We start from the raw sequence: 27270 nt of genomic DNA, 5'->3' as shown, positions 1-27270 counted from the left end.
TACAAAACAAACAAAGAATACATGGTTTCTCAGGCGGCTGCAGGTAACTCCCCACCCCCTTCCTCTTCCCCTTTTGCCGAAGCGGCCAAGGATGTGCCCAACCATCCCCAGCCTCAGGCAAGCTGTCTCCCACCTCGGGGATTCCCTGAGCACCCGGAAAAAGATGGCGCTGATTCCTGCAGCGCATAAATGTTCCAGCATTCCCCTGCAGCCGGCCTGAAATGGACCAAACATACCAGATCACCCCCCGACGGCCCGAGACCGTGCTCTTCTCCCTTCCGCAAACTTAAAACAATCATCCCCGTCCTCAGGCAAGCCGTCACCCACCTCCAGGATGCCCAGAACCCCAGCCCAATGGAAAAAGATGGCGCTGCTTCCAACAGCACATTTCTCTTCCAGCATTCCCCTACAGCAGCCCTGAAACGGCCAAAAAATACCGACAGACAAAGAACGTGCTCCTCTACCTTCCGCCCATCTAAAACAACACTGCTGCCTCAGCACAACACACAAAAAAAAAAACAATACTCAACAAAGGCTGACCTCCCTACGACCACATTTACATTTCACCAACAGAAAGACCCCTCTCCACAAACCTCCTTGACAGACAAAACCACACACACACAATACAACAGAAACACACCCTCAAAGCCACACACCAATCCAACCCACTTTGCCAGCACAGCACATCCCCCAACCCCCAAGCAAAAAACAAAACAAAAAAAAGACACACATCAACAACCTGCACACACACCACACCCTCACACACACACACACACACACAGAAAATAACTCTGTGACACATACACACACAAAAAAAAAACACGCTAGCGCCCGTTTCATTGGTTTCGGAAACGGGCCTTTTTTACTAGTTAACAAATAAAACCCCAGAGTATAACATGTAGCAAATAAAAACAGAGTTTTCTCTGGGAGCTATCAATATGTCCACCTGCTAGTGTAGACACATTGAGGCTCCTCATCCTCAGTTCTGTTTCCTCTTATATACCTTTTTCTTCCTTTCTTTATTTTCTTAATTACCCTTCCTACCTAATGAATATGCATCCTTCCAGAATATTCTATTTCCTTTTATGGTGAATCTTGTTCCAGCAATTTCTACCATCTTTCAACTCCTATCATTTATTCCCTCATTGCATGGACAGTTAGGGCCTGTCATGTACATAAGCATAAGTTTTTATTAGATAATGGTGGACCTATATCCCAGCTATGCATAGTCACTATGACAGTGCCCACACACACTTGCTGAAGCTACAATGTCACCCAAACCTACTTACTTCTCCTGTTGATTGTTTATCTGGATACTGCAGGTGTCCTCAGTCATAGGAGTCTCTGGCTCTTAGTTGCTTATCACAAGCTAGCATAGGCCAAATGTCAAACCACAAATTTCTACAGCCTTAGAAGGGTAGTTAAAAAAACAAAACACATTTATAGCTGTCTTGCAATTTCAGGTCTGCTCCCAGCTCAAAAATGCAATATGACTGTACTAAAATAAAAACTAGAAATATGGAGGGTTTGCACTTTGCCATGGCCTCTGTGATATACAATCACTCTGTAGATAATGCTCTTAATAAACTGGTGGGAACTAGATGAAGGGGAGGATAGAATGTATCATCTGGGACTTACTTCATCACATTTAGTTATAGCTGCTACATGGAAACAACAACTCACACCAGACTGGAAAATGATGATCCCCAAGCTATGCCGCCTGGGGCTTTTTGACCTTCGATGGCAAACATTTCAGAAGTGGTGCAAGATTAATCCTGAACTGACACTTACTTGATGAGTTGGGTTCCCTTTGGGTGGCTGACTGGGGGGGGGAGGGTGGGGGGGGGGGGAAGGTGCATAGTGTCTGCTGTGTTTTGTTTGGGGGTAGGTGCATAGAAGAAGCCCATATGCATCAACTGGGTTTTGTTGTGATACGGTTAGCTTCTGTAACTATGACATACTAATGCTGGACTGTTTTTGTATATCCTGTTATGCTTTAATTAAAAGTTTCATTTAAAAATGTATACAAATCTCTCATATGAATATTCATTAGGGATAGCTGCAAACCTCACTGGTCTGTAGCCCTCCAGGACTGCAGTTTGACAGCCCTGCTCCTAGCCAGCCTGGTTTTCAGGATAACCATAATTAATATGCATGACAGACTTGCATACAAATCTTTACTATACATACCTACTGTAGTTATCCTGAAAACAAGGTTGACTGCAGGTACTCCAAGACCTACTTGAGAAACTTTTAGAGAATGCTGTGCTTTACCTTTGGCCTGTCTCCAAGGAATCCGCTACAGTTGGGAGCGCCACATCTACAAACAGTTTTTTCATTTCCCAGACAGTCTAAGTTGTAATTAAAAGTGAGTTCTGTCCCTGGGAAAAACAAAACAGACATATTAATTTACTATACATCAAAATATCATAGTATCAGATACACTAGAAACAAGATATTTACCAGAGGCATGCAGGTCAATAATTTTTAGTTTCCTGCATTTATACAAAATTCTTTTCTATTAAACAAAAATTCTGGGGGGAAATGCTGTAAATAGTGACACCTTTTCAATAGATTGAACCTGCTCATACTCTTTCAATAGTGCAAAACTATTTGCAAAGAATATGCACTTTTTTAAAAAGTATGTGCTCTGTACAAATGGTGCACACTATCTATAACATAAGGAAAAAAACTGAAATTTCAAGCTAAAACTTATAAGTAGCATGTAATTGACATTTCCCATGTTGTTCCAAACTTACACCCTTAATTCTTCTTTCTACTCCTAATTCTTAATCAAACCTACATTTAACTATGTACTACAAAATTTCATTTAAGAGACAAAAATGTTAAGACATTTTATATAGAAAATCAGTACTCTATGTATTTACTTCTGTCTAATGAACCTTAGAGTCAGTATCCTATATTTGCATTCATTCATTTACATTTTTTATATATTGCCTTCATGTATAAGTCAGTCATTTTTTTCCACTCTGGATTACTTTGGATTTTTTGAATTTCTATACAGTATTGCCTTCTAAACAGTATTTTGTGAAGGATTCCTTAATGCACACCACCCTGATGTGAGAAGGGCAGTATACGAAATATTTAAGCAAACAAGTAAACAAATAAAATGAGATTATCTACAAGACCTGGAAGACTATTCAAATGCTTGGCATTTATTGTTTAATACAAAGAAATTCAGAATTGTTTTAGGGTGCAGAAATCCAAAAGAGCTGATTTCAAAAAGTGAAGAGGTTGATATGCTCAGACCATGGGGTGACAACGTATGATTAACTTAAGGTACCAAAAAAGTGTGATAAGGTAGTGGTCAAAGCCAAAGGGATATTAGTCTAAAGCAGGGGTTCTCAACCTAGTTCTCGGGACACAGAGCCAGTTAGGTTTTCACAATGAATATGAATGAGAAATGAATAGAATGGGGGTAGTAGGGCCAGAAGAAAGCAACCAAATTGGGGTTGTATTAGCACCAGAAGATACATGAAATGGAAACTGATTGGGGTCCAGCAAGAGGGCTTCATCTATTTGGTGGGAGGGGGTAGCAGCTATTCCAGTTCAGGGAGGTGCTGGTGGCTAGCAGTGGGGACGAGATACCACAGGGGAAGGAGGGAACAGAAGGAACACCGGACACCAGGGGAGGAAGGGTAGGCCTGAGTGTAAACTGAGATGCAATTTTTGTTGCCTATTTTTGGCAAAAAAAAACCCCTTGGTTTATACTTGAATACATATGGTATGCTGCAAAGTATTTGCCTACATTAGAAAATGCAAACAATGGATTTAATGTTTCCTCCACAGTGACCTAAACATGCCACCAGGAATGACTCCTCTCAACATAGCCAGAAGTATGCATTTTGTACTTTTAGCCACTTTGAAGGTACACAACTTAAAAACAGCTGATTTATGTGGATAGAACCTTGAATGTCCAGAAATTACTTTATTATTTACCCTCAAGTCCTAGAGCATCCAACCCACATCAATGGGTAAGAGACATTATTCTATTCTGAGCTTGGTAACTTAAAGATTAGGGTTTAAAAGAGGAATTGTAGGATATTGATAAACACAGTTAGAATTTTAAAATTAAAAAACAGAAAGAAGCAAACGTTATTAGCTAGTCTCCATAGCTTTTCCCCTAGTTTTAAAACTTGGTTTCTGCCATAGCTTAAAAATTAGGGTTTAAAAGAGGAATTGTAGGATATTGACAAACACAGAATTTTAAAATAAAAAAAAGCAAGCAAACTTTATTAGCTAGTCTCCATAGTCTTTTCCACATAATTTTAAAGCTTGAAGTTTCTGCCACAGCTTAAAGATAAGGGTTTAAAAGAGGAACTGTGAGATGTTGATAAACACAGTTGGAATATTAAAAGAAAAGAAAAAAAAAAGAAGAAACAAACTTTATTAGCTAGTCTCCACAGGTTTAAAACTTGAAGTTTCTGCCACAGCATTAATAGATAGTCTCTAGAAGGCACAGAAGGGCCCAGTTCAGTCCTCATTCCCGCCCGCCCTCCCCATCTCCCACCCCTAGCTCAACTCTTCATTTATAGTCAATTATTCTAATTAAGACAACAAGAGGGGAATTCTCAATTTTCATTAGTCAGAATTACATAAGCCGCATTGAGCCTGCCATGAGTGGGAAAGCGCAGGGTACAAATGTAACTAAAAAAAAAAAAAAAGTTTATAAGAAGCAAACCCTAAATAAATTGCAAATTACAACAGTCAAAAGATCATTATATTCATCTAGTGCCTTAAGAAGTTTTAATTAAACAACTCTATAATATTAAGATGCAGACAGTAGTCCAGCAGCGAGAAGGGTGCTATCCAGTCTTTTGCATTGAGTGTCACATGTATGACTACCTCCCATTTGGTGAGATGTCATATGTGTGTGCTCGATGCAAAGAGCTCCTAGCTCTCAGAGAACAAGTTCGTTCTCTTGAAGCTAGAGTAACAGACTTGGAGGAGCTCAGGGAGACAGAGTGGTACATAGAGGAGGCCTACAGGGACATTGCAGAGAAGTCCCACCTCCAGTATGGCAGTCCCTGTCCTGCCTTGGAGGAGGGAGGCCTCCTAAAAGGACAGCATCATCTTGGTGAGGCTGGAAGAAATCCTGTAGACAGGACCAGCACACCAGGGAATGCAAAATCCTCTCGCACCGAGGATGTGTCTCCAGGAGCTACTGCCCAGGTGGGAAGGGTCAGGATGGCTGCTGGTGGGTAATTCGATTATTAGGTATGTAGATAGCTGAGTGGCTGGTGGACGTGAGGATCACCTGGTGACTTGCCTGCCTGGTGCGAAGGTGGCGGACCTCACGCGTCACCTAGATAGGATTTTACATAGTGCTGTGGAGCAGCTGGCTGTCTTGGTACATGTGGGTATCAATGACATAGGAAAATGTGGGAGAGAGGTTCTGGAAGCCAAATTTAGTCTCTTAGGTAGAAAGCTCAAATCCAGATCCTCTAGGGTAACATTTTCTGAAGTGCTACCCATTCCATGTGCAGGGCCCAAAAGACAGGCAGAGCTCTGGAGTCTCAATGCGTGGATGAGATGATAGAGCAGGAGGAGGGTTTTAGATTTGGGGAAGGGGGAGCCTATTCCGAAAGGATGGGCTCCATCTTAACCAGGGTGGGACCAGGCTGCTGGCGTCTGCATTTAAAAAGGAGATGGAGCAGCTTTTAAACTAGAGAATGGGGGAAGGTTGATAGTCGCTCAAAAGCGCATGGTTCGGGATAAGGTATCTTTTAAAGATATCACCAAAACAGGGAAGATAGGGTATCCCGATAGTGAGGTTGCAAAAGAGACCGTAGTAGATCAGGTGTCCCTAAATAAAAATAAAAATCAGACAAAAGATTGCAATTTAATACAGTCAAGTACTGAGCATGATGTAAATAGGAATAACAAACACAGTTTGAAATGTCTATATGTGAATGCCAGAACCCTATGAAATAAGATGGGAGATTTAGAATATATTGCACTAAATGAAAAATTAAATATAATAGGAATCTTTGAGACCTGGTGGAAGGAGGATAATCAGTGGGACACTGTCATAACAGGGTACAAATTATATCATAGTGATAGGGTGGATCGAATTGGTGGAGGGGTAGCACTGTATGTTAAAGAGGGCCTTGAATCAAATGGACTGAAAATTCTATAGGAAAATTGATTTTATCCCTTACACCACAAGACTATCTCTTTGTTGACTGATTGATACATTTGAAGTTTGAGACTTTCACTAGGCACAAGTCATATGGAGCTTCCACTTTCTTGCTAGTTGCAATGTTTCCATTTCTAGTTCAGTTTCAATTCATTTTATTCATAATCCTATGTTTGTTTGTATATTATTATTTTAATTCCATAAATGAATATCAGTCACATGTATTTTTACTTTATTTGATCCATAGATTCATCATGATTTGTTTGGCTTTTATAACATAAATGATTGTTTATATGCTATTTTATGTAAGTTTGTATATATTTTAATGTAATTTCTATTTTTATTGTATTTATACTATTTTTGAATATTTGTCTAGACCCCTGACGCAACAGACCCAACATGGCTTTGCCAAAACATGGGCCATGTTGGGTCTGTTCAATAAATTATAGTTGTACCGCCCCCACTCTTGAAGGCTCCTTGTGCTTCTTTGGTACTCAGTCTTGCTTGTGTGCTTTTGGATTTCCTCTCCGTGCCCAGATCCAGTTTATAGCCGGTGCATCCTTTGCTGGTTGATCTAGGGATGGTAGTACTTAACATCAGAGCGAGTCTTGTATTTTCACTGTTGGTGAAAAAGTCTATTAGATGTGTGCCTCAGAAAAATGGGCTGTCTGCTATCTTGGTCTGATCCCCAGGGATATAAGCAGCCTGAATTTGTATACAATCAGAAATGATAAATTCCTACATTCTTGCTGCTTCCTGGAATAATTGAAGCAAACCTATTTCCCAGCTTTTGATATAAAATATGGCAACTTTTTGAGTCAGCACTGAACTTTCTTGTAGTACGTCTCTGAACACTTGCAGATCTGTATTAATATGGCATCATCTGTATTAATATGGAGTCATTACTTAGCTTGCTACCAGGTTCCACAAGTAAGATGAGAGGCAAGGAAGGATCCCCAACTAATACTGGAAGCATCTGTCATGAGGACAGAATTGATATCCTAGATGTGAAAATGGAAATCAGAACAGACTGGATTTGAAGATCTATTGCTGTAGCATGGTGTGAAATGAAATTAACATAGCATGAACCCCACAGGTGGAGAACAGACAGAAAAAGAAGCGAGGTCCGATAAATGGGCGAAATCCAGGATGTGCAAATGAAGTCAACTTGTTAGCAGCCATCGAAGAAAGGTAGCATATTTTACTAATATTTTATTTGTATACCACTTTGACCTTTATTTTGTAAAGTGGATATTAAGTAACAATAAACAAACAACAGTTGGACTCAAATAGACTTGACATAGCCATATTTCAACAATTGTGGTTGCATCAGGAGTCAACCAATTTATCCCTTGCAAACAAGCACCTCAGCAGCCTGAGGAGCACGTACAGTCTCTACTCTCCAACATATGTACTGGTACAGCTGCACAGCCAAGGCTATGAACAACACAGTTTGCCCTGTTTCTTCCCTTTGATGGGGTACTTTGTGTTCATAGCTTGGATGTAGCTGTACCAGTACAGTTGGAAGGTGGGGACTGCATGTGCGCTGCAGGCTGCTAAATGTGCTTGTCTGCAGGGATAAACTGGTCGACTTCTGACGCAGGTACAATTGTCAAAATATGGTTATGTTGATTACCTTGGTCTCACCATTTTCAGCTAGAATTTACTCTGAAGATCTGTCTAGGTGAATGCCTAAATTGGCTTCAACTAGGATCAGGACTGATGATGCTCTTTATTGGTCTGAGATGTAAAAAAAAAAAAAAATGCTCATTAGATCCAAATACTAACTCACTCAAAATTTGCTGGGATATGGTACCCTCAACAATTTTAGATAAAATCTCATCTATGACTGCTACGAAAGTTTAGTTCTTGTAGGAAAGCACCATGGCTCTCTTCTGACCTTAAGGCTTTGAAGCAAGATTGCCAACACCTAGAAAGATGCTGTCGTTAAACTAATGATAGAACTGATAAGCTCTCTTAAAGATTATCTTTTAGGTCTTATAAGAAGGGTGGCTGATGCCAGAAAAAAGGTAATGTAGCCAGTTAATTGGTTCTGAACCTATTAATAGTAGTAAACTGTTCTCTCTTGTGAAAGGCTTAATTAGTCCTGCTAAAAACTACAAGAGGATCTTAAGAGACTGGAATCCAAATGGCAGATGATGTTTAATGTGAGCAAGTGCAAAGTGATGCATGTGGGAAAGAGGAACCAGAACTTTAGCTACATGATGCAAGGCTCCACATTAGGGAGTCACTGACCAGGAAAAGGATCTAGGTGTTATTGTTGATGATATGTTGAAAACCTATGCTCAATGTGCGGTGGCGGCTAAGAAAGTAAACAGAATGTTAGGTATCATTAGGAAAAGAATGGAAAACTAAAATGAGGACATTATAATGCCTTTGTATGGCTCCATGGTGCGACCGCACCTCGAATATTGTGTGCAACTCTGGTTACCGCATCTCAAAAAACATAGTGGAATTAGAAAAGGTTCAGAGAAGGGAGATGAAAATGATAAAGGGGATGGGACGACTTTCCTATGTGGAAAGGCTAAAGCGGCTAGGGCTCTTCAGCTTGGAGAAAAAGATGGCTGAGGGGAGATATGATAGAGGTCTATAAAATGAGTGGAGTGGAATGGGTAGACGTGAATCGCTTGTTTACACTCCAAAAATACTAGGATTAGGGGGAACACAATGAAGCTACAAAGTAGTAAATTTAAAACAAATCAGAGAAAATATTGCTTCACTCAACGTGTAATTAAACTCTGGAATTCTTTGCCACAGAATGTGGTAAAAGTAGTTAGCTTAGCAGCTATTATTAAAATGGACTTGGAAAAATCTACTGCTTATTTCTAGGATAAGCAGCATAAAATGTATTGTACTGTTTTGGGATCTTGCCAGGTACTTGTAACCTGGATTGGCCACTGTTGGCAACAGGATGCTGGGCTTGATGGACCTTCAGTTTGTCCCAGTATGGCAAAACTTATGTACTTTATCTACACTGTAATTCTCCATCTTTACAGCCATCGGCTCAGGAATTAGCTAACCTTTTTTTTCTAATAAAAAGGCACAAATCCGTTTGGAACCGACACAGTCCCAAAATTTCTGCAATAGTTCAATACCTAAATCTTCAAATCTCTGCTTAAAGCCCACCTCTTCAAGGTCGCCTTCGGCACCTAACCTCTACACCTCTACCCAAGAAATCTAGACTGCCCCAACTTGACATTTCGTTCTTTAGATTGTAAGCTCCTTTGAGCAGGGACCGTCCTTTTGTTTATTTTGTACAGCGCTGCGTAACCCTATTAGCGCTCTAGAAATGTTAAGTAGTAGTAGTAGTAAATCTGATCTATCTCAGGTCAGATCAGTAGTGGCAGGTCAGATTTGGAATTCATTTCCACCTATGTTCTCAAACACAAAGTCTAATTAATAGCTCTCTAGTCTCACTATTTCCTTCAGTCTCGCAGGTGCTATTCAGTGGCTTTCTTCTGGAATTAACAAGTTTCTGCGCTTGGGTTCATTGCCAGTCAATACAGGTCAAATTATTCTTACTCCAATAACTAAATGTTTGGGCTTGAATTTAGTATTACCTTCTAGTTTTTGTCCAGTGGCAAGCATCTCTCTCTTTACAAAACTAATTGAATCATATGCGAGTCAACTTTTTTCTGATTACTTGATTCCCACGTTTACATCATTCCCAATTGGGCTTTAGATCAGCACGTAGCACAGAAACTCAGTTACTTATGCTCACATCATTTATTAAGGAATCATTGGGTGCTGGTAGACAGATTATATTGCTTCAATTTGAACATATCAGCAGCATTCGATGCTGTTAACCATATGCTTCTTCTAGAAAGGCTGAACAAAATAGGAATCTCAGGCTGTGTATTTAAACAGTTTCAAGAATTTTTAGTTAATTGGAGTTAGTGTGTGCATCAAAATAAAGGGCTCTCTCAGACCTGGTCACTGGGATGTGGGGTCCCCAGGGTTTGATACTCTCTCCGATGCTTTTTAATCTCTTTATGGCCTCATTAAATAAGATTAGGCTGAATTTTGGTGAATTACTTTTGTCTTATGCTGATAAGTGGAGGAGTGGCTTAGTGGTTAGGGTGGTGGACTTTGGTCCTGGGGAACTGAGGAACTGAGTTCAATTCCCACTTCAGGCACAGGCAGCGCCTTGTGACTCTGGGCAAGTCACTTAACCCTCCATTGCCCCATGTAAGCCACATTGAGCCTACCATGAGTGGGAAAGCGCGGGGTACAAATGTAACAAAAATAAATAAAAAATGATATCCTGTTACTGCTACTTATTTCACCTAATATTTCGGAAGTATCTAATTCTGTTTTGTCTGAGATAAATAGCATTCAGGAGTTGGTATATGTTAATAAGTTAAAACTAAATCTTGCTTATGTGATCAATTAATTCTTTGTCCTCCCCTTTTTAAAAAAATGCATTCATTAAAGAATAGTTAAGACTAGATTTCCAGCTGTTATCCCATTCTGGAATACTTTTCCTCTCTAGATTAGGCCAGAACAAAATTATCTGAAGTTTTGGAAAAAACTAAAGATATACCTTTTTGACTGGTCACTATAGCTACTGATCAGTTATGGAATGCATTACCTACTGACTTGAAAGCAATCAAAGAAACAACAATCTTCTGAAAATCTCTGAAAACATTCTTCTTCAACAAGGCCTACAATGAAAACCTATAACCTCACCAAGCCACCTCACTACCCACTCAATAATGAACGCCCACCATATACAACTACCCTAACAACTCTCCTCCTTCTTCCCTCTTCCCTTCCTTAATCGCTACACATTATTAACTGTATCTGATCTCCTTTCCTAATTGCTACACATTACTAACTGTATCTGATTTCCTTATATAACAATGTTAACAAATCTATGTAAGCCACATTGAGCCTGCAAATAGGTGGGGGAATGTGGGATACAAATGCAATAAATAAATAAAATAAATACATCTGTTGAAATTGTCTGTACTATTTTTAGGAGTTTTTTTATTGTTGTAATTCTTAATTGAATATATTTCTTATTTCTGTGAACAACTATGAACCCTATATAGGGAAATAGTGGTCAAAAAGCACCACGTTGACATTTGAGTCCAACTGTTATACTTTTCCTTGATTGCAGCTAATTGACTTAGATTGCACATCCTGGGTTTCATCCATTTGTTGGACCTCCAATTTCTGATGTAAAATTAACATACACATAACATACAGAAAGAGGTTAGGGACATTGACTTCACTGGAATTTGAGATGACATTGTGGCCCCTTCATCTTCAGGTAAGCATAATGGTAGAAGACGGACTGGAGTAGATAGCCTAGCATTGGTAGGTAAGCCCTGGTTGTGACAGGTATATAACACTGAATACTCCAGAAAAGAAGAAATACTTTTTGCAATTTGTCTTGTGGCAGAAAAACTTACACTTTACCTGTATCTAGAATAAATTTTATAAAGGAAATTTTGTGCATAGACTAAGGGCTGAATTGCCGAAGTTGATAAAATCAAGGGTTCGAAGGAGGAGTATTGTTTCATCTGAGTACCACAGCTAGGTCCTTGAGGAAGCTGCCAGCTACTTTGAGGCATTTGGTGAAGACTTTTGGGGCCAATGAGAGGCCAAGGGACTTTGTCGTGGTAATAATCATTGCATAGCAGGAACCAAAGGTAGTTTTCTGCACTTGACACAAGTGGGGATGTATGCTCAAGCACTTTTCAGATCCAGCACGCACAGCAAATAGAAGACCTGTTTCTTTTCTTAAAACAGACTGAACGAGGAGCAGGTAGGTATGGGCTTGATGCAACTGGGCCCAAGTCAGAGGATGTGTGATAGTGATTTAAAACTGAGGTGGTAGCCTATTTTTACCCAATAATCTGAGATCATCTGTTCTCATTGCCCTCCATTTTTTCAGATACAGGCTGAATAGTTATCAGGGACTGCAAAATATAAAGCTGTTGCTTCTGCAGGAAGAATAGTCATAGTTGCTTTTGGAGCCTCTTTCCAGTCAATATTCAGTTGGTGGTGCAGATCGCCAGCGTGTTGTAATTCTCAGAGTGTTAAATTATAACCACAAAATGGACATTCTTCAAGCACTGCAGGAAAGCTACCATTTTGAATACCAAAATGCACATGTTCTTTGTTTCCAGGACTACTCTAACAAGGTCTCAGTGGCATGCACAGCGATTGCACCTCTTTGCTCTATTGTTCGCCATGAAGGTAGTTTTCAGCCTTCTATATCCGGCAAAACTTAAAATCATTGATAATGGTCATACCCAATATTTTGACCCGGTTCCAGAGGCAACTACTTATGTGGATAGATTATTAGTTAAGTGTCAGAAGGTGCCTGCCTGAATCACCTGTGATGTCTGGCACCATAATATTCGTTCTTGCATTGACTTTTTTTTTTTGAGTTGCGAGTATCCAGTGGCCTTTCTGGAAATGGAGCTGGTGCTTTTGTGCTGCTGAGGGGGATGCTCTAGAACAATTTGTGGCATTTTGGCTTGTCGCCAGTCACATGGGGACCACTGCTGATTTAAACTTGTCATTTCCTTCCAAGGTGGATGCTATTATGAAGACTTCTGCAGGCAGGAGGCATCGGCCCTGTCACATTTGTTTTCCCACTTGTGCTCTGCTTTGGAGGCCTAGAGGGTCCCTACTGCGGATCATTGGAGCACTGATGTATATTCAGGCGCTGCAAGTGGACAGGGAGTTGGCCCTCCTTTTGGATCACCTAATATCCTCTGGCATGGAGTTGGTGGTAATGTTTTCCCTTTTGCAATGTAGTGTTCCTGCTGTGGAGGCTGCTCTTGGGTGGGTCAACTGCTATTTCTCCTCCTTTATCCTGTCTGCCAGTTTCTCTCCAGGGGCTTGCTCTTAGCAGTGTTTTTTTTTTTTTTTTTTTTGGGGGGGTGGGGGGGGGGGGGGGGGGTTGTTCAGAGAGACAGTTTAACAGTTTTGGATACTGTAGCTCAGACTATTTGGAGTTCTGTGGCCACCTGAGCTTTATCATTCTAACATCTCAAAGTGCTCAGTTTTTTTTTTTGTGGTATCTGGTTGGAGCTTGGGAGTCATATTTAACCAGGTTGTTCCTGCCCATACTTTGTTTTTCACTGCTATTTGTGAGCGCATGGAGGCCAGACTTTTAGCATTCCCCCCCTTTTCCTATTTTTTTACATTCTTTCAAGACTGATTATCCTGAATATCCTTGCAGATTTCCTGCTGGCTCTGCATGACTGGCAAGCTCTGGGGCCATTTTGAAGCTTACAATGGCTCTATGGCTTCTGTTGGGGTACATGTGTTAGTTCTAAGCTGATTCTTGGGGGGGGGGGGGGGTTCTGTGTCTTTTGTTTTCAGGTATTCTCAGGATCCTTAATGTGTGGGGTAACATTAGATATGCTTGTGGGATGTGTGGGTATTGTAGAGGGGTGGGTGAAGGGTGGGAATGTGCTTAAGGGGAGGAGAGAAAGGGAGGTTGGGAGTTTAGTGCATGGTGCTTATCACTGGTGCCGACTGAGACCTAGGATCTATTGGCTTTCTGTCAAAGGACACTCTCTTGGGGGGGGGGGGGTAGAGGCTAGGGTGCTCTTCCAGACCTTTGGATTGTTCTGATTTTCACTGTTTTTATCTGCTTTATTGTATATTAACACACAAAGCTATTACTTGGAATGCAGGAGGCATCTATTCTCCAATCAAGAGGCAAAAAATACTAAAGGCTCTCAATGATCAACAGACTTCGATTGCCTTTCTGAAGGAGACTCATCTCTCTGCCCTGGAGCACGCTAAACTGCGGTGCTGGCAGGTGGGTGACACTTTTGAATCCCCTGTGGCTGGGAAGAAAGGCGGTGTTGCTATTCTAATCTGGAAGGGTTTACAATTGGAGGACCGAAAGGTAGTTACGAATCTAGTGGGTCAATTTGTTCTAGCCTTTGTGATAATAGATTGCTAACCTCTTTTTCTCTGTAATATTTATGACCCTAATTTTTTGAGAAGACAAATTCTGACCAACTTATTCACAGGATACATGACTTGGGGGGGGGGGGGGGGGAATTTCCATGAGGGTGCCAATCCCTTTCTAGACCATTCAAGCCCTCAGAGAGGGAGTTGGTTAGGACACAGCAAGGAACTTCCATTCTTTGATCATCTCTGGACATGGTGGATGTGTGGAGAGTATTACATCCATTGGAGAGAGATTACACACACATCTCCAGAGAGCATTCCATGATGTCTACAATAGACTATTTGTTGATCTCTTGAGGACTCTTGTCTTTGGTGGATGATGTACTCCTGGGGCCCATATCTCAGATGATGCCTAGGTGGAGCTGAGTCTTCAGTACGGCTCTTCTCCGTCATTTGGCACTTTGAAGATTTCTCATCTTTTTATATAGGGATAGTAAATGTTTGCCATTATTGCTCTCTTGTTGGCAAGCCTTTAAGGATGGAGCTCACATGGAAGATCCCATCTTGTTCTGGGAGACTGCGAAGGCAGTATTGCAGGGGGAAGTCATCTCTTATGTCAGCTTTCAAAGAAAGGCCTGTCACCAAGAGGTATTGTGCCTGAAGTGGCGGGTGATGGCTTTCCATAAGCTCTATGGAACTCATCATTTTCTGTGGGTTAAAATGCAATTATTGGAAACCAAACAAGCCCTGAATGAACTACTGCATAGACATGCAAGGAAATCATTTGCTTACTATAAATACAAGCTATATAGGATTGCCAATAAAAGTGGCAGTTTGTTGGCTAAATTGGCCCAAAGGAGCAAGGGGGAAAGTAAAATAGCCACTCTGGTGGACGACATGGGCGGTTTAGTGCATCATGATCACGCTACTAATATGATTTTGAAAGAGTATGTCGCCCAGATTTATGGCCCACATGCCCATTCTACTTTGGACAGTGAGGTTTGCCCAGGGGGTTCCGAGTCAGATCTGGCTATACTGAATGCGCCCGTTAGTGAGGATGAGGTGGAGTGGCTGATATGACAGAGACCATTGGGGAAAGTGCCTGGGCTGGATGGTGAATTTTATAAGCTTTTGCAGTCAGAAATTGGTCCGGTTTTGGCAGAGGTGTAATACAATGAACCATTGGGGTCAGTTGCCCAGTCACCTCAACAAGGCACAGATTACAGTTCTTTCGAAAGCAAGTAAACCTTCAGACAGGCCACAGTCATACCATATCATCTCTCTGTTGAACTCTGAAGCAAAAGCTTTAGTTAAAATTATGGGCAATAGGTTAGTGATGGTAATTCCATCATTGATGGCAGAGCTGTAAGTGCGTTTTACCTGTGGATGAGCGATTTCTACGAATATGAGGCAGATTTTGGCAGTTTTGGAGGTGGTGCGCTCGTGAGGCAACAGAGATTTCTTGCTGTTTGGATTGCCTATTTACAAAGGATTTTACCCACAGTGCATAGTCAGGTTTTGAATAGATTCTTGTCAAACCACTGACTGGTGTTAATGCTACTACTACTACTACTTAACATTTCTAGAGCGCTACTAGGGTTACGCAGCGCTGTACAGATTAACATAAATTGACATAAAGGACAGTCCCCGCTCCAAGGAGCTTACAATCTAAAGGGTGAAATGTCAAGTAGGGGCAGTTTAGGTTTCCTGAATAGAGGTATGATGGTTAGGTGCTCCAAGGGTTATCACGCACGGTTAGGTGGGAGGTGGTTTCTGCTGGGGGAGTTTTTCCGGTGGATTGGGGTCCTAAGAACCAAGGCCCCATCCACAGTAGATGCTTTTTATGTCATATAATTTGTCTTGCTGAAGTGTTTGAAAATTGCCGGGTGGGGTGGGTTGTTGCTATTTTGAGGCTGAGTTGTTGTCAATTGTTATGTGTTGGAATTTAATAAAAAGATTTACAAATTTAAAAAAAAAGTGTTGGAGAAAGAGGCGACCCCCTGTGGAACCCCACAGGGGTTTGTTCAACCATCAGGCAAACCTCCATTCTGCTTCGCTCTGTGAGATCTGGTGGACAAACATCCTCTGAACCAGTCCAAATCTTTATCAGTGATACCGATTTTACTTAATTCAGTCAACTATTTATCATTTAAGAAGGCTGTGAAAATCTGGGCCTGTTGCGGAGGATAGGACGAAGGAGTGATCCTACACCTCTGACAATAGGTACTCTTTCGGAGGTTGCAGAAGGAATGGGTAAAGATAGGGGACCTGATGGCCACCTTTTCACCTTGTCCTCAAAAAGGCTGTCCACTAGCTTTTCCTGAACTGCTGGTTTCAGGGCCAAGACACACAGCCATGAGAGTATGTGCATGCTGATACTTATGGCAGAGAGTCTGGATGTTATTTATTTATTTTAGTTACATTTGTACCCCGCGCTTTCCCACTCATGGCAGGCTCAATGCGGCAGGCAATAGAGGGTTAAGTGACTTGCCCAGAGTCACAAGGAGCTGCCTGTGCCGGGAATCAAACTCAGTTCCTCAGGACCAAAGTCCACCACCCTAACCACTAGGCCACTCCTCCACTTTGCTATGTCAAAAGTATCATAAATGGCCTGAGCAATATGCTTTCAACACTCCTTATGTTTATTTGCAAGCTGGAGAAGATGTGTGGACTGCTCCTCACAGAGAGTGTCCGCAAAGTCAAGCACACTGCTTACTAAGTTCTTCAAGTAGACGTTCATATAGAGCCTGAATGTGGGAAATGAGCACTGAGTCCTGGAATACCTTCCTCTCAAAAGACTCCAGAGTGCAAGCATCCTTGCCTTGGGGGGGGGGGGGGGGGGCAGCAGATTCGATCACCACAGAATGGTGCAGAAGCTGGGGCTTCTCAAATTCAGGAGCTTTTAGGACTCTACGCATAGAGTCTGGCTTCTTTGGAATAACCTGCATAGCAAGCAAGATTTCCTAATTCTTCATCTGTGTTCTTCAGGGCGTTGTGAATAGGCATCATCACAGCTTCCTTAAGAAGGTAGTCATAATCAAGGTCACTCAACATCTTGGCCTTGGGCTTCTCCTCGATCTCCAACCTCTACCTTAAATGGAAGGCCATTTGTCATTTCGCTTAAAAGAAAAAAGAAGAAGCCTATAAAGGAGAGCTCCTCTGAAAGAAACTTCCTCCTTTCCTTTGGTGGGGAGGGGTCTGAAGGTAGACTAAGGAATCTCTAGTCTGAGAAGTCCTTTGGCTCATTCTCAGATTTCCCAGGAGCAGTCTGATTCCTACTGAGCAAAATGTTCCTCATGGTAAGTCCAAGTCTGATCCTAAGACGTCCTCGGTCTACTGGATGCCTGGCTAGGTTCTGGAAAAGAGTGCCAAGGTATGGGTACTCCCTAGACTCGAGATTCGCTTCCTCCCCTGACAGGCTGGCCAAGATCATGTCATTGGTGAGTGCCAGCACGGATGCTTGCTGAGGCACCAGCATTGACGAATGGTCAACAGGCAGAACATGGATCTTCAGAATGGGCACTGGGACATAGAAGGAAAAATGGCTTTGGCTAAATTAAAAGTCGTGATGGTGCCTGAAAAAAAAGGAAGGGACCTTATTTTTTTTTTTTCAGAAGACAAAGCAAAAAAATAAAGAAAAGAAAAGGAGCAGGTAGAAAAAAACACCGAAAGGCACTCAAAATACCTCTGACTGGACGTGTAAGGGGAAAGCAAAAAAGACAGCTGCTTCTCACACGGAGAAAATGAAACTGAGGGAATCGTGTTTGCACAGCGGCCGGGAAGACACTCGTGCATGCACAGTCGGGCTCGGTGGCCACGCTCCTCAAAGCTCTTGTTTTTTTCTATGGCATAAATGCCAGACCGGGTGACGCGAATCAGCGTCTACACGCTTGTGAGAATATTGGAGCCTGCTTGTCCTCAGAGAATGACAAAAATATCATTTTATATGTACAGATGAACAGTGAGACTGACAAAAAGGTAATTTTATATGTTAACAAAAACAATTGCGTGGACGTTTAAGTAAACACCTCTACATATGCATTTTCTTATGTATTCTGGAAATAAATAGTTCTGAGTGTAAGTATAGTGAATATGTACTGCGGAGAACGTGTGAAATGTGTAAAAATAATCCAAAGGAATGTGAGCAGTTAGCCAAGGAGATCACAGACTAAGCCCAAGCATTTAACCATGAAAATAACATAAGTACATAAGTATTGCCATACTGGGAAAGACCAAAGGTCCATTAAGCCCAGCATCCTGTTTCCAACAATGGCCAATCCAGGTCACAAATACCTGGCTAGATCCCCAAAAAGTACAAAACCTTTTATACTGCTTATCCCAGAAATAGTGGATTTTCCTCAAGTCCATTTAATAATGGTCTATGGACTTTTCCTTTAGGAAGCCGTCCAAATCTTTTTTAAACTCTGCTAAGCTAACTGCCTTTACCACATTCTCTGGCAACGAATTCCAGAGTTTAATTACACGTTGAGTGAAGTAACATTTTCTCCAATTCGTTTTAAATTTACTACATTGTAACTTCATCGCATGCCCCCTAGTCCTAGTATTTTTGGAAAGCGTAAACAGACGCTTCACATCTACCCGTTCAACTCCACTCATTATTTTACATACCTCTTTCATATCTCCGCATAGCCACCTTTTCTCCAAGCTGAAGAGCCCTAGCCGCTTTAGCCTTTCCTCATAGGGAAGTTGTCCCATCCCCTTTATAATTTTTGTCGCCCTTCTCTGTACCTTTTCTAATTCCACTATATCTTTTTTGAGATACGGTGACCAGAATTAAACACAATATTCGAGGTGCAGTGGCACCATGGAGCGATACAAAGGCATTATAACATCCTCATTTTTGATTTCCATTCCTTTCCTAATAATACCTAACATTCTAATTGTTTTCTTAGCCGCAGTAGCACACTGAGCAGAAGGTTTCAACGTATCAAAAACGACGACTCCTAGATCCCTTTCTTGGTCCATGACTCCTAATGTGGAACCTTGCATGACATAGCTATAATTCAGGTTCCTCTTTCCCACATGCATCTCTTTGCACTTGCTCACATTAAACGTCATCTGCCATTTAGACGCCCAGTCTCGTAAGGGCCTCTTGTAATTTTTCACAATCCTCCTGCAATTTAACTACTTTGAATAACTTTGTGTCGTCAGCAAATTTAATTACCTCACTAGTTACTCCCATCTCTAGGTCATTTATAAATATGTTAAAAAGCAGTGGTCCCAGCACAGACCCCTGGTGAACCCCACTATCTACCCTTCTCCATTGAGAATACTGACCATTTAACCCTACTCTGTTTTTTTTTTATCTTTTAACCAGTTTTTAATCCACAATAGAACACTACCTCCTATCCCAAGACTCTCCAATTTCCTCTGGAGTCTTTCATGAGGTACTTTGTTAAACGCCTTCTGAAAATCCAGATACACAATATCAGCCGGCTCACCTTTATCCACATGATTGTTCACCCCTTCAAAGAAATGTTGTAGATTGGTGAGGCAAGATTTCCCTTCACTAAAATCCATACTGACTTTGTCTCATTAATCCATGTTTTTGAATATGCTCTGTAATTTTGTTCTTAATAGTCTCTACCATTTTGCCCGGCACCGACATCAGACTCATCGGTCTATAATTTCCTGGATCTCCTCTGGAACTTAAAAAAAAAAAATCGGCGTCACATTGGCCACCCCAATCTTCCGGTGCCACGCTCGATTTTAAGGATAAATTACATATTACTAACAATAGCTCCGCAAGCTCATTTTTCAGTTCTATCAGTACTCTGGGATGAATACCATCTGGTCCAGGAGATTTGCTACTTTTCAGTTTGTAGAACTGCCCCATTACATCCTCCAGGTTTACAGAGAATTCAATAAGTTTCTCCGACTCATCAGCTTTGAATACCGTTTCCGGCACCGGTATCCCACCCAAATCTTCCTCGGTGAAGACCGAAGCAAAGAATTCATTTAATCTCTCCGCTATAGCTTTGTCTTCCCTGATCACCCCTTTTACTCCTCTGTCATCTAGCAGTCCAACCGATTCTTTTGCTGGCTTCCTGCTTTTAATATACCTAAAATTTTTTTTACTATGTGTTTTTGCCTCCAATGCAATCTTTTTTTCGAAGTCCCTCTTAGCCTTCCTTATCAGCGCTTTGCATTTGACTTGACATTCCTTATGCTATTTCTTATTATTGTCCGTCGGTTCCTTCTTCCATTTTCTGAAGGATTTTCTTTTAGCTCTAATAGCTTCCTTACTCCTTCCTTCACCTCACTTTTTAACCACGCCGGCTGTCGTTTGGTCTTTCGTCCTCCTTTTTTAATACTCGGAATATATTTGACCTGGGCTTCCAGGATGGTGTTTTTGAACAGCATCCACGCCTGATATAAATTTTTGACCCTCGCAGTCGCTCCTCTAAGTTTTTTTTTCACCGTTCTTCTCATTTTATCATAGTCTCCTTTTTAAAAGTGAAACGCTAACATATTTTATTTTATTTATTGCATTTGTATCCCACATTTTCCCACCTATTTGCAGGCTCAGTGTGGCTTACAAAAACCTGTTATGGCATCGCCATTCTAGGAGATAGATACAATTGGTGTTATAACAGATTCATGGATGAGGAAAAAGATCTAAACAAAGTTATAGAAAGATAGTTAATAGAATAGGGTGAGGTGGTAAAGTGTTATAATTAAGTTATGGATTACCATTGTAGGCCTTGTTGAAGAAGTGGGTTTTCAGAGATTTACGAAAGCTAGTATGTCGTTTATCATTTTCAGATCAGTTGGTAGTGCATTTCATAACTGCGTGCTCATGTAGGAGAAGCTAGTCACATGTGTTAGTTTGTATTTTAATCCTTTGCAGTTGGGGAAATGTAGATTGAGGAATTTGCGGGCTGATGTTAGCATTTCTAGGAGGTAGGTCCACGAGGTCTTGCATGTAGCTCGGGGCATCTCCGTGGATGATTTTGTGGACAATCGTGCAGATCTTAAACATGATACGTTCTTTACGTGGGAGCCAGTACAGTCTTTCTCGTAAGGGTCTCGCACTTTCATATTTTGATTTGCCAAATATGAGTCTGGCTGCGGTATTCTGGGCTATTTGAAGTTTCTTGATAATTTGTTCTTTGCAACCGGCGTATAGTGCATTGCAGTAGTCTAAGTGACTCAGCACCATTGATTGTACCAAGTTGCGGAAAATGGATCTTGGGGTTTTACTCGTTTGAGTTTCCACATGGAATGGAACATTTTTTTCGTTGTACTCTTCACGTGGGTTTCAAGTGTGAGGTTTCGGTCAATGGTGACTCCCAGAACTTTCAGATCGTTTGAGACTGGAATAGAAAAGTTTGGTGTGGCAATGGTGGAGAAGTTACTTGTATTGTGTTGTGGAGTGAGTATGAGGCATTGTGTTTTAACTGGAATGCATTAGCCCAGGAGTGCATGATTTGGAGGCTTTGATTGATCTCGTTGGTGATTTCCTTCAGATCGTGTTTGAATGGGATATATATCGTGACAGCGTCTGCATATATGTAGGGATTGAGATTATGATTAGCCAGTATCTTGGCTAAAGGTATCATCATTAGGTTGAAGAGGGTTGGTGAGAGGGGGGATCCTTGGGGAACTCCACATTCCGGAGTCCATGGGGCTGAAATATCCCCGTTCGCGATTACTTGGTATGATCTTGTGGTTAGGAATCCTCTGAACCAGTTAAGAACGTTACCTCCAACTCCAAAAGTATTCAAGGATATTTAGTAATATTCCGTGGTTAACCATGTCAAAGGCACTGGACATGTCGAATTGTAGGAGGAGTATGTTATTTCCAGTTGCAATTGTTTGTTTAAATGAGTTCATTAAAGTCACTAGTACAGTTTCAGTGCTGTGGTTCGAACGGAATCCTGATTGTGACTCATGTAGAATTGAATATTTATTTAAGTAGTCAGTAAGTTGTTTCGTCACTACGCCTTCCATGAGTTTGGTTATTAGTGGGATAGATGCTACTGGGCGATAGTTGGTTAGGTCATTTGTACTTTTCTTTGCATCTTTAGGTAGCGGGGTGAGTAGAATGTTTCCTTTGTCATTAGGGAAGAGACCATTTTGTAGCATGTAGTTTAGGTGCTTCATGAGGTCTGTTATGAATTGTTGAGGAGCAGATTTTATAAGACTGACAGGGCAGATGTCTAGTTTGCACTGCGACTTGGCATATCTTCCAAGTAATTGGGAGATACTATTGCTCGATAGTATGTCAAAATTGGTCCTTGATCGGTCTGCTGGGGATTCCCCGGGTATTGGGTCAAGACATTCAAGAAGATTTACGTAGTCTGTTGTGTTGATTGGTATCATGAGTCTAAGCTTTATGATTTTCTCTGAAATAGTTTGCAAGATTGGTTGCTGATGGAGTGTCTGTGTTGTTGATAGTAACCGGTGTGGTATCTAATAGTTTGTTTACGAGTAGGAAGAATTTATATGTATCTCTGTAGTTTGGTCCGATTTTAGTTTTATAAAATTTTCTTTTGGTTTGTCTAATGGTGTATTTGCGTTTTCTTTGTAGTTGTTTCCAGTCGTTAAATGTGGAGGTGTCGTGTTTCTTATTCCAAGCTCTCTCTAATCTTCTGACTTGTGTCTTTAGTTCTTTTATTTCTTTATTAAACCATGGTATTGAGTTTTTTTCTGTGTGAGGTTCTAGTCTGAGGCGGTGTTATGTTGTCTACTACGATTCTGCATCTGTTGTCCCATTCAAGAAGAAATTGGTGCGAGTCTATGGGGGCTATCCACTCGTCGTTATAGAATTGTTGCCAGAATATTAATGGATCTATTTTGCCTCTCGTGGTGTATGTTTGTTGTTCTTGTTTAAGTTGTGAGTTTTTTGTTCACCATTGAAGGGTGAGGTTCGCTCTGTAGTGAGCAGATCATAGTGTAGCTGTCCATTTAGCCTCTATTAAAGCAAGATTTGATTCTGATGAGAATTTGTGTGTGATGATGTCTAGTGTGTGACCTTTATTATGGGTAGGTTGCATGTTTGGCCAGTGGAGATCCCATAGTTGGAGGAAGTCCTTGCATTCGCGTACATTGCTTAGGTTAGTATTCTCGAGGTGAAGGTTGATGTCACCTGCCAACAGAAGGTTTTGAGCAGAAACACATGTGTTCGATATGAAATCCATAAAACTGCGATTGGGAGTTTTGCCAGTTGTCTGGTGGTCTGTAAAACAGGATAAGGTTCAGGTGGTCATGTAGGGTTGGGTGGTTGATTCTAACTGAGGCTATTTCCAGTTGAGGAAGTATGGATTCTGCTATTGTTGTGACAGTGAATTGGGAGTTATAGATTATGGCAATGCCTCCTCCTCTTTTTCCGTTCCATGTCCAGTGGGTAGTTTTGTATCCTGGAGGGCATAGCTCTAGGATTATGGGATCTTTGGGGTCATGGATCCAGGTTTCGCTAATGAGTAGGAGATCAAGATTGTTGGTTGTGATCCAATCAGTTATTGTTGTGGTTTTGTTGACTGCAGATCTGGCGTTTATATAACCTATTTGTATTAGCTTATATCAAATCCGATCATATTATGATCACTGTTATCAAGCGGCCCCAACACCATTACGTTTGCTCCAGAGCCCGTCCCCGCAGGCTCTGAACCTGAGAACCTGACACTGGCATTCTGCAGTATTCTGTATTGTCTGTAAGCATCCCTGTGAAGGGGCGGCGAAACCCATATTATTGAAACAAGATGGATGTCCACCTTTTGTTTCGATAATATGGTCGGGGACGCCCAAACCTCAACATTTAGGTCGACCTTAGAGATGGTCAACATAAATGTTGAGATGGTCGTCCCCGGTTTTCAGCCATAATGGAAACCGAGGACGCCCATCTCAAAAACGACCAAATCCAACTCATTTGGTCGTGGGAGGAGCCAGCATTCGTAGTGCACTGATCCCCCTGACATGCCAGGACACCAACCGGGAACCCTAGCGGGCACTGCAGTGGACTAACTGATGCACTAACTGAACAGAAAAAGCCCTTCCCTTACTGATTCGGAAAGGAACGGGCATACATGAAGAAAATCGCATGCAAATGAGCTGCTCACTGTTAGCTCATTTGCACACAATTTCCTTCCTAAGGAGGGGAAGCCAGTGCAGAGCAGCCAAGCATTATGCGTGGCTGCTCTGTGCATGCCAAAGACGGCCTCATACATGAAGACAAGCTGCGTGTATAATAACAGTCTACAACCTTAAATAAATTGCCATCTACAACCTTTGAAAAATACAAGTCCAGGTGAAAACGTTAAAGTGCTCGTCAGGGACGTCTTTTTTTTTTTTTTTTAAAAGAGTATGGGTGAAGGACGTCCTTCGCTATGCCTCCGTCCCTGCGATGGCAGTGGAGGATGTCCAAAATGTGGATGTTTCTGTGAGAAGGACGTCCATGCCTGCTATGTCTCCGACATCCCCTTTATTCATTTGGATTTTGGATCACAAGTAGCAGCAGTGGGATTTGAACCGGCCACCCCTGGATTGCAAGACCAGTGCTCTAACCACTAGGCCACTCCTTCACTCCCTTGAAATTTGGCCGTCCCTGTGTGTGTGTGTGTGTGTGGGGGGGGGGGGGGGGGGGGGGGGGGGGGGGCACTTCAGGACGTCCAAAATGTTTGAAAGGACGTCCACGCCTTTGCTATGCCTCCGCTGACACACACATACTTCCCCTCCCAGGGATCTGCATACTGCTGCGATGGACCTAAGTATGACATTTCAGGCAGGGAAAAAAAGTTTTTAAAGTTGTTCTTTTCAGCATGGGAGGGGGTTTATCACCACTGGGGAAGTCAGGGGAGGTCATCCCTGATTCCCTCCGGTGGTCATCTGGTAAGTTTAGGCACCTTTTTGAGGCTTGGTCGTAAGAAAAAATGGACCAAGTAAAGTCGCCCAAGTGCTCATCAGGGATGCCCTTCTTTTTTCCATTATCACTCGAGGACGCCCATCTGTTAGGCATGCCCCAGTCCCGCCTTAGGTAAAGCTTCTGACACGCCCCTGCGACGGGAAGTAGTTGGGGGGCGCCCAAAATCAGTTTTCGATTATGCCGATTTGGGCGACCCTGAGAGAAGGACTCCTATCTCCCGATTTGTGTTGAAAGATGGGCGTCCTTCTCTTTCGAAAATAAGCCTGTATCTGTCCTTACATCCCTGTTCAGTACTCTTCATACTTTCAAAAGGAATGGAATTGGCATGGGGTTAGACAAAGCAAGCATGATAATATCTGAATTAAACACTTTGATATAGCTTCGTGACTAATCATGACATATTATCAGGAAAATATAGCAACCAAATGAAGACTCCTATTTACTGTATTGACCTACCTGAAGGAATATCGCACACTGCAAACAGTCCTACACGGGTGTCTCCATTCACTGTCCATTTCTGAGTTTCACAGTTTGGTTGACAACTGTGATTCATAAAACGGGAATAATTTCCTTTAGGGCCAGCATCAATTATACGATCCTAAAGAAGCAATAAAAAGTGCTGTGTATGAGCATTATTGAAATTTCCTGTAGAAGATAAATATTTTAATATTTCTTTAAAAAAATGCTACAGAACACTTGTAGCCACTTTATCTATTCAGTTCTAAGTTGAAAAAAGAAACATTCTCCCAAAACAAAATTCAACATACTGATTGCATTACTACTTGAATGTATAAAAATAAAACTTCAGTGGTATGTTTTATATGAAAGGGTTCTGTATTTAAAAAAAAAAAAAAGCAACAACAACAAAAAAAAAAACAACCCACACTAGGGGGACAACTGAGAGGGTAAAAACTGTACAACAGGCATGGATGCTGTTCAAAAATACCATCCTGGAGGCCCAGGCCAAACATATTCCACTATTTAGAAAAGAAAGAAGGAACTCCAAAAGACAGCCGGCCTGGTTGAAAAGTGAGGTGAAGGAAGCTATTAGGGCTAAAAGAAATGCCTTCAGAAAATGGAAGAAGGAACCGTCTGAAAATAACAAGAAGCAGCATAAGGAGTGTCAAAGCAAATGCAAGGCGCAGATAAAGAAGGCCAAGAGGGATTACGAAAAAAAGATAGCATTAGAGGCAAAAAAACATAGCAAAAAATTAAAAGCAGGAAGCCGGCAAAAGAATCGGTTGGGCCACTGGATGACCGAGGGGTAAAAGGGGCGATCAAGGAAGACAAAGACGTAGCAGAGAGATTGAATTAATTTTTTGCTTCGGTCTTCACCGAGGAAGATTTGGGTGGGATACTGGTGTCGGAAATGGTATTTCAAGCGGCCGAGTCGGAGAAACTTACTGACTTCACGGTAAACCTGGAGGATGTAATGGGGCAGTTCAGCAAACTGAAGAGTAGCAAATCTCCTGGACCGGATGGTATTTATCCTAGAGTACTGATAGAACTGAAAAATGAGCTTGAGGAGCTACTGCTAGTGATATGCAATTTATCCTTAAAATCGAGCGTGGAACCGGAAGATTGGAGGGTGGCCAATGTAACGCCCATTTTTTAAAAAGGTTCCAGGGGAGATCCGGGGAATTATAGGACCGGTGAGTCTGACGTCGGTGCCGGGGAAAATGGTAGAGGCTATTATTAAAAACAAAATTACAGAGCACATCCAAGGACGTGGATAACTGAGACCGAGTCAGCACGGCTTTTGTGTGGAGAAATCTTGCCTAACCAATTTACTTCAATTCTTTGAAGGAGTAAACAAACATGTGGACAAAGGGGAGCCGGTTGATATTGTGTATCTGGATTTTCAAAAGGCGTTTGACAAGGTACCTCATGAAAGGCTACAGAGGAAATTGGAGGGTCATGGGATAGGAGGAAACGTCCTATTGTGGATTAAAAATTGGTTGAAGGATAGGAAACAGAGAGTGGGGTTAAATGGGCAGTATTCACAATGGAGAAGGGTAGTTAGTGGGGTTCCTCAGGGGTCTGTGCTAGGACCGCTGCTTTTTAATATATTTATAAATGATTTAGAGATGGTAGTAACTAGCGAGGTAATTAAATTTGCTGATGACACAAAGTTATTCAAAGTTGTTAACTCGCGACAGGATTGTGAAAAATTACAGAAGGACCTTACGAGACTGGGAGACTGGGCGGCTAGATGGCAGATGACGTTTAATGTGAGCAAGTGCAAGGTGATGCATGTGGGAAAAAAGAACCCGAATTATAGCTACGTCATGCAAGGTTCCACATTAGGAGTTACAGA

General features: G+C 41.6%; 1 protein-coding gene across 1 annotated transcript in view; it reads right to left on the bottom strand.

Moving 5' to 3' along the window:
• Positions 1–27270, bottom strand: part of NSD2 (nuclear receptor binding SET domain protein 2) — a 505993-nt gene that overhangs the window by 41425 nt on the left and 437298 nt on the right. Inside the window, exons 20-21 of the mRNA XM_030191106.1 lie at positions 25410–25551; positions 2275–2381 (exon numbers count right to left, since the gene is read on the bottom strand). Coding sequence (XP_030046966.1) covers positions 2275–2381; positions 25410–25551 — 249 coding nt within the window. The remainder of the gene's footprint in view (positions 1–2274; positions 2382–25409; positions 25552–27270) is intronic.

Source organism: Microcaecilia unicolor, chromosome 2 (genome assembly GCF_901765095.1).
Source record: "Microcaecilia unicolor chromosome 2, aMicUni1.1, whole genome shotgun sequence".
Lineage (NCBI taxonomy): Eukaryota > Metazoa > Chordata > Amphibia > Gymnophiona > Siphonopidae > Microcaecilia > Microcaecilia unicolor.
The sequence above is the reverse complement of the archived record's forward strand: the minus strand, read 5'-3'. Positions and strand labels throughout refer to the sequence as shown.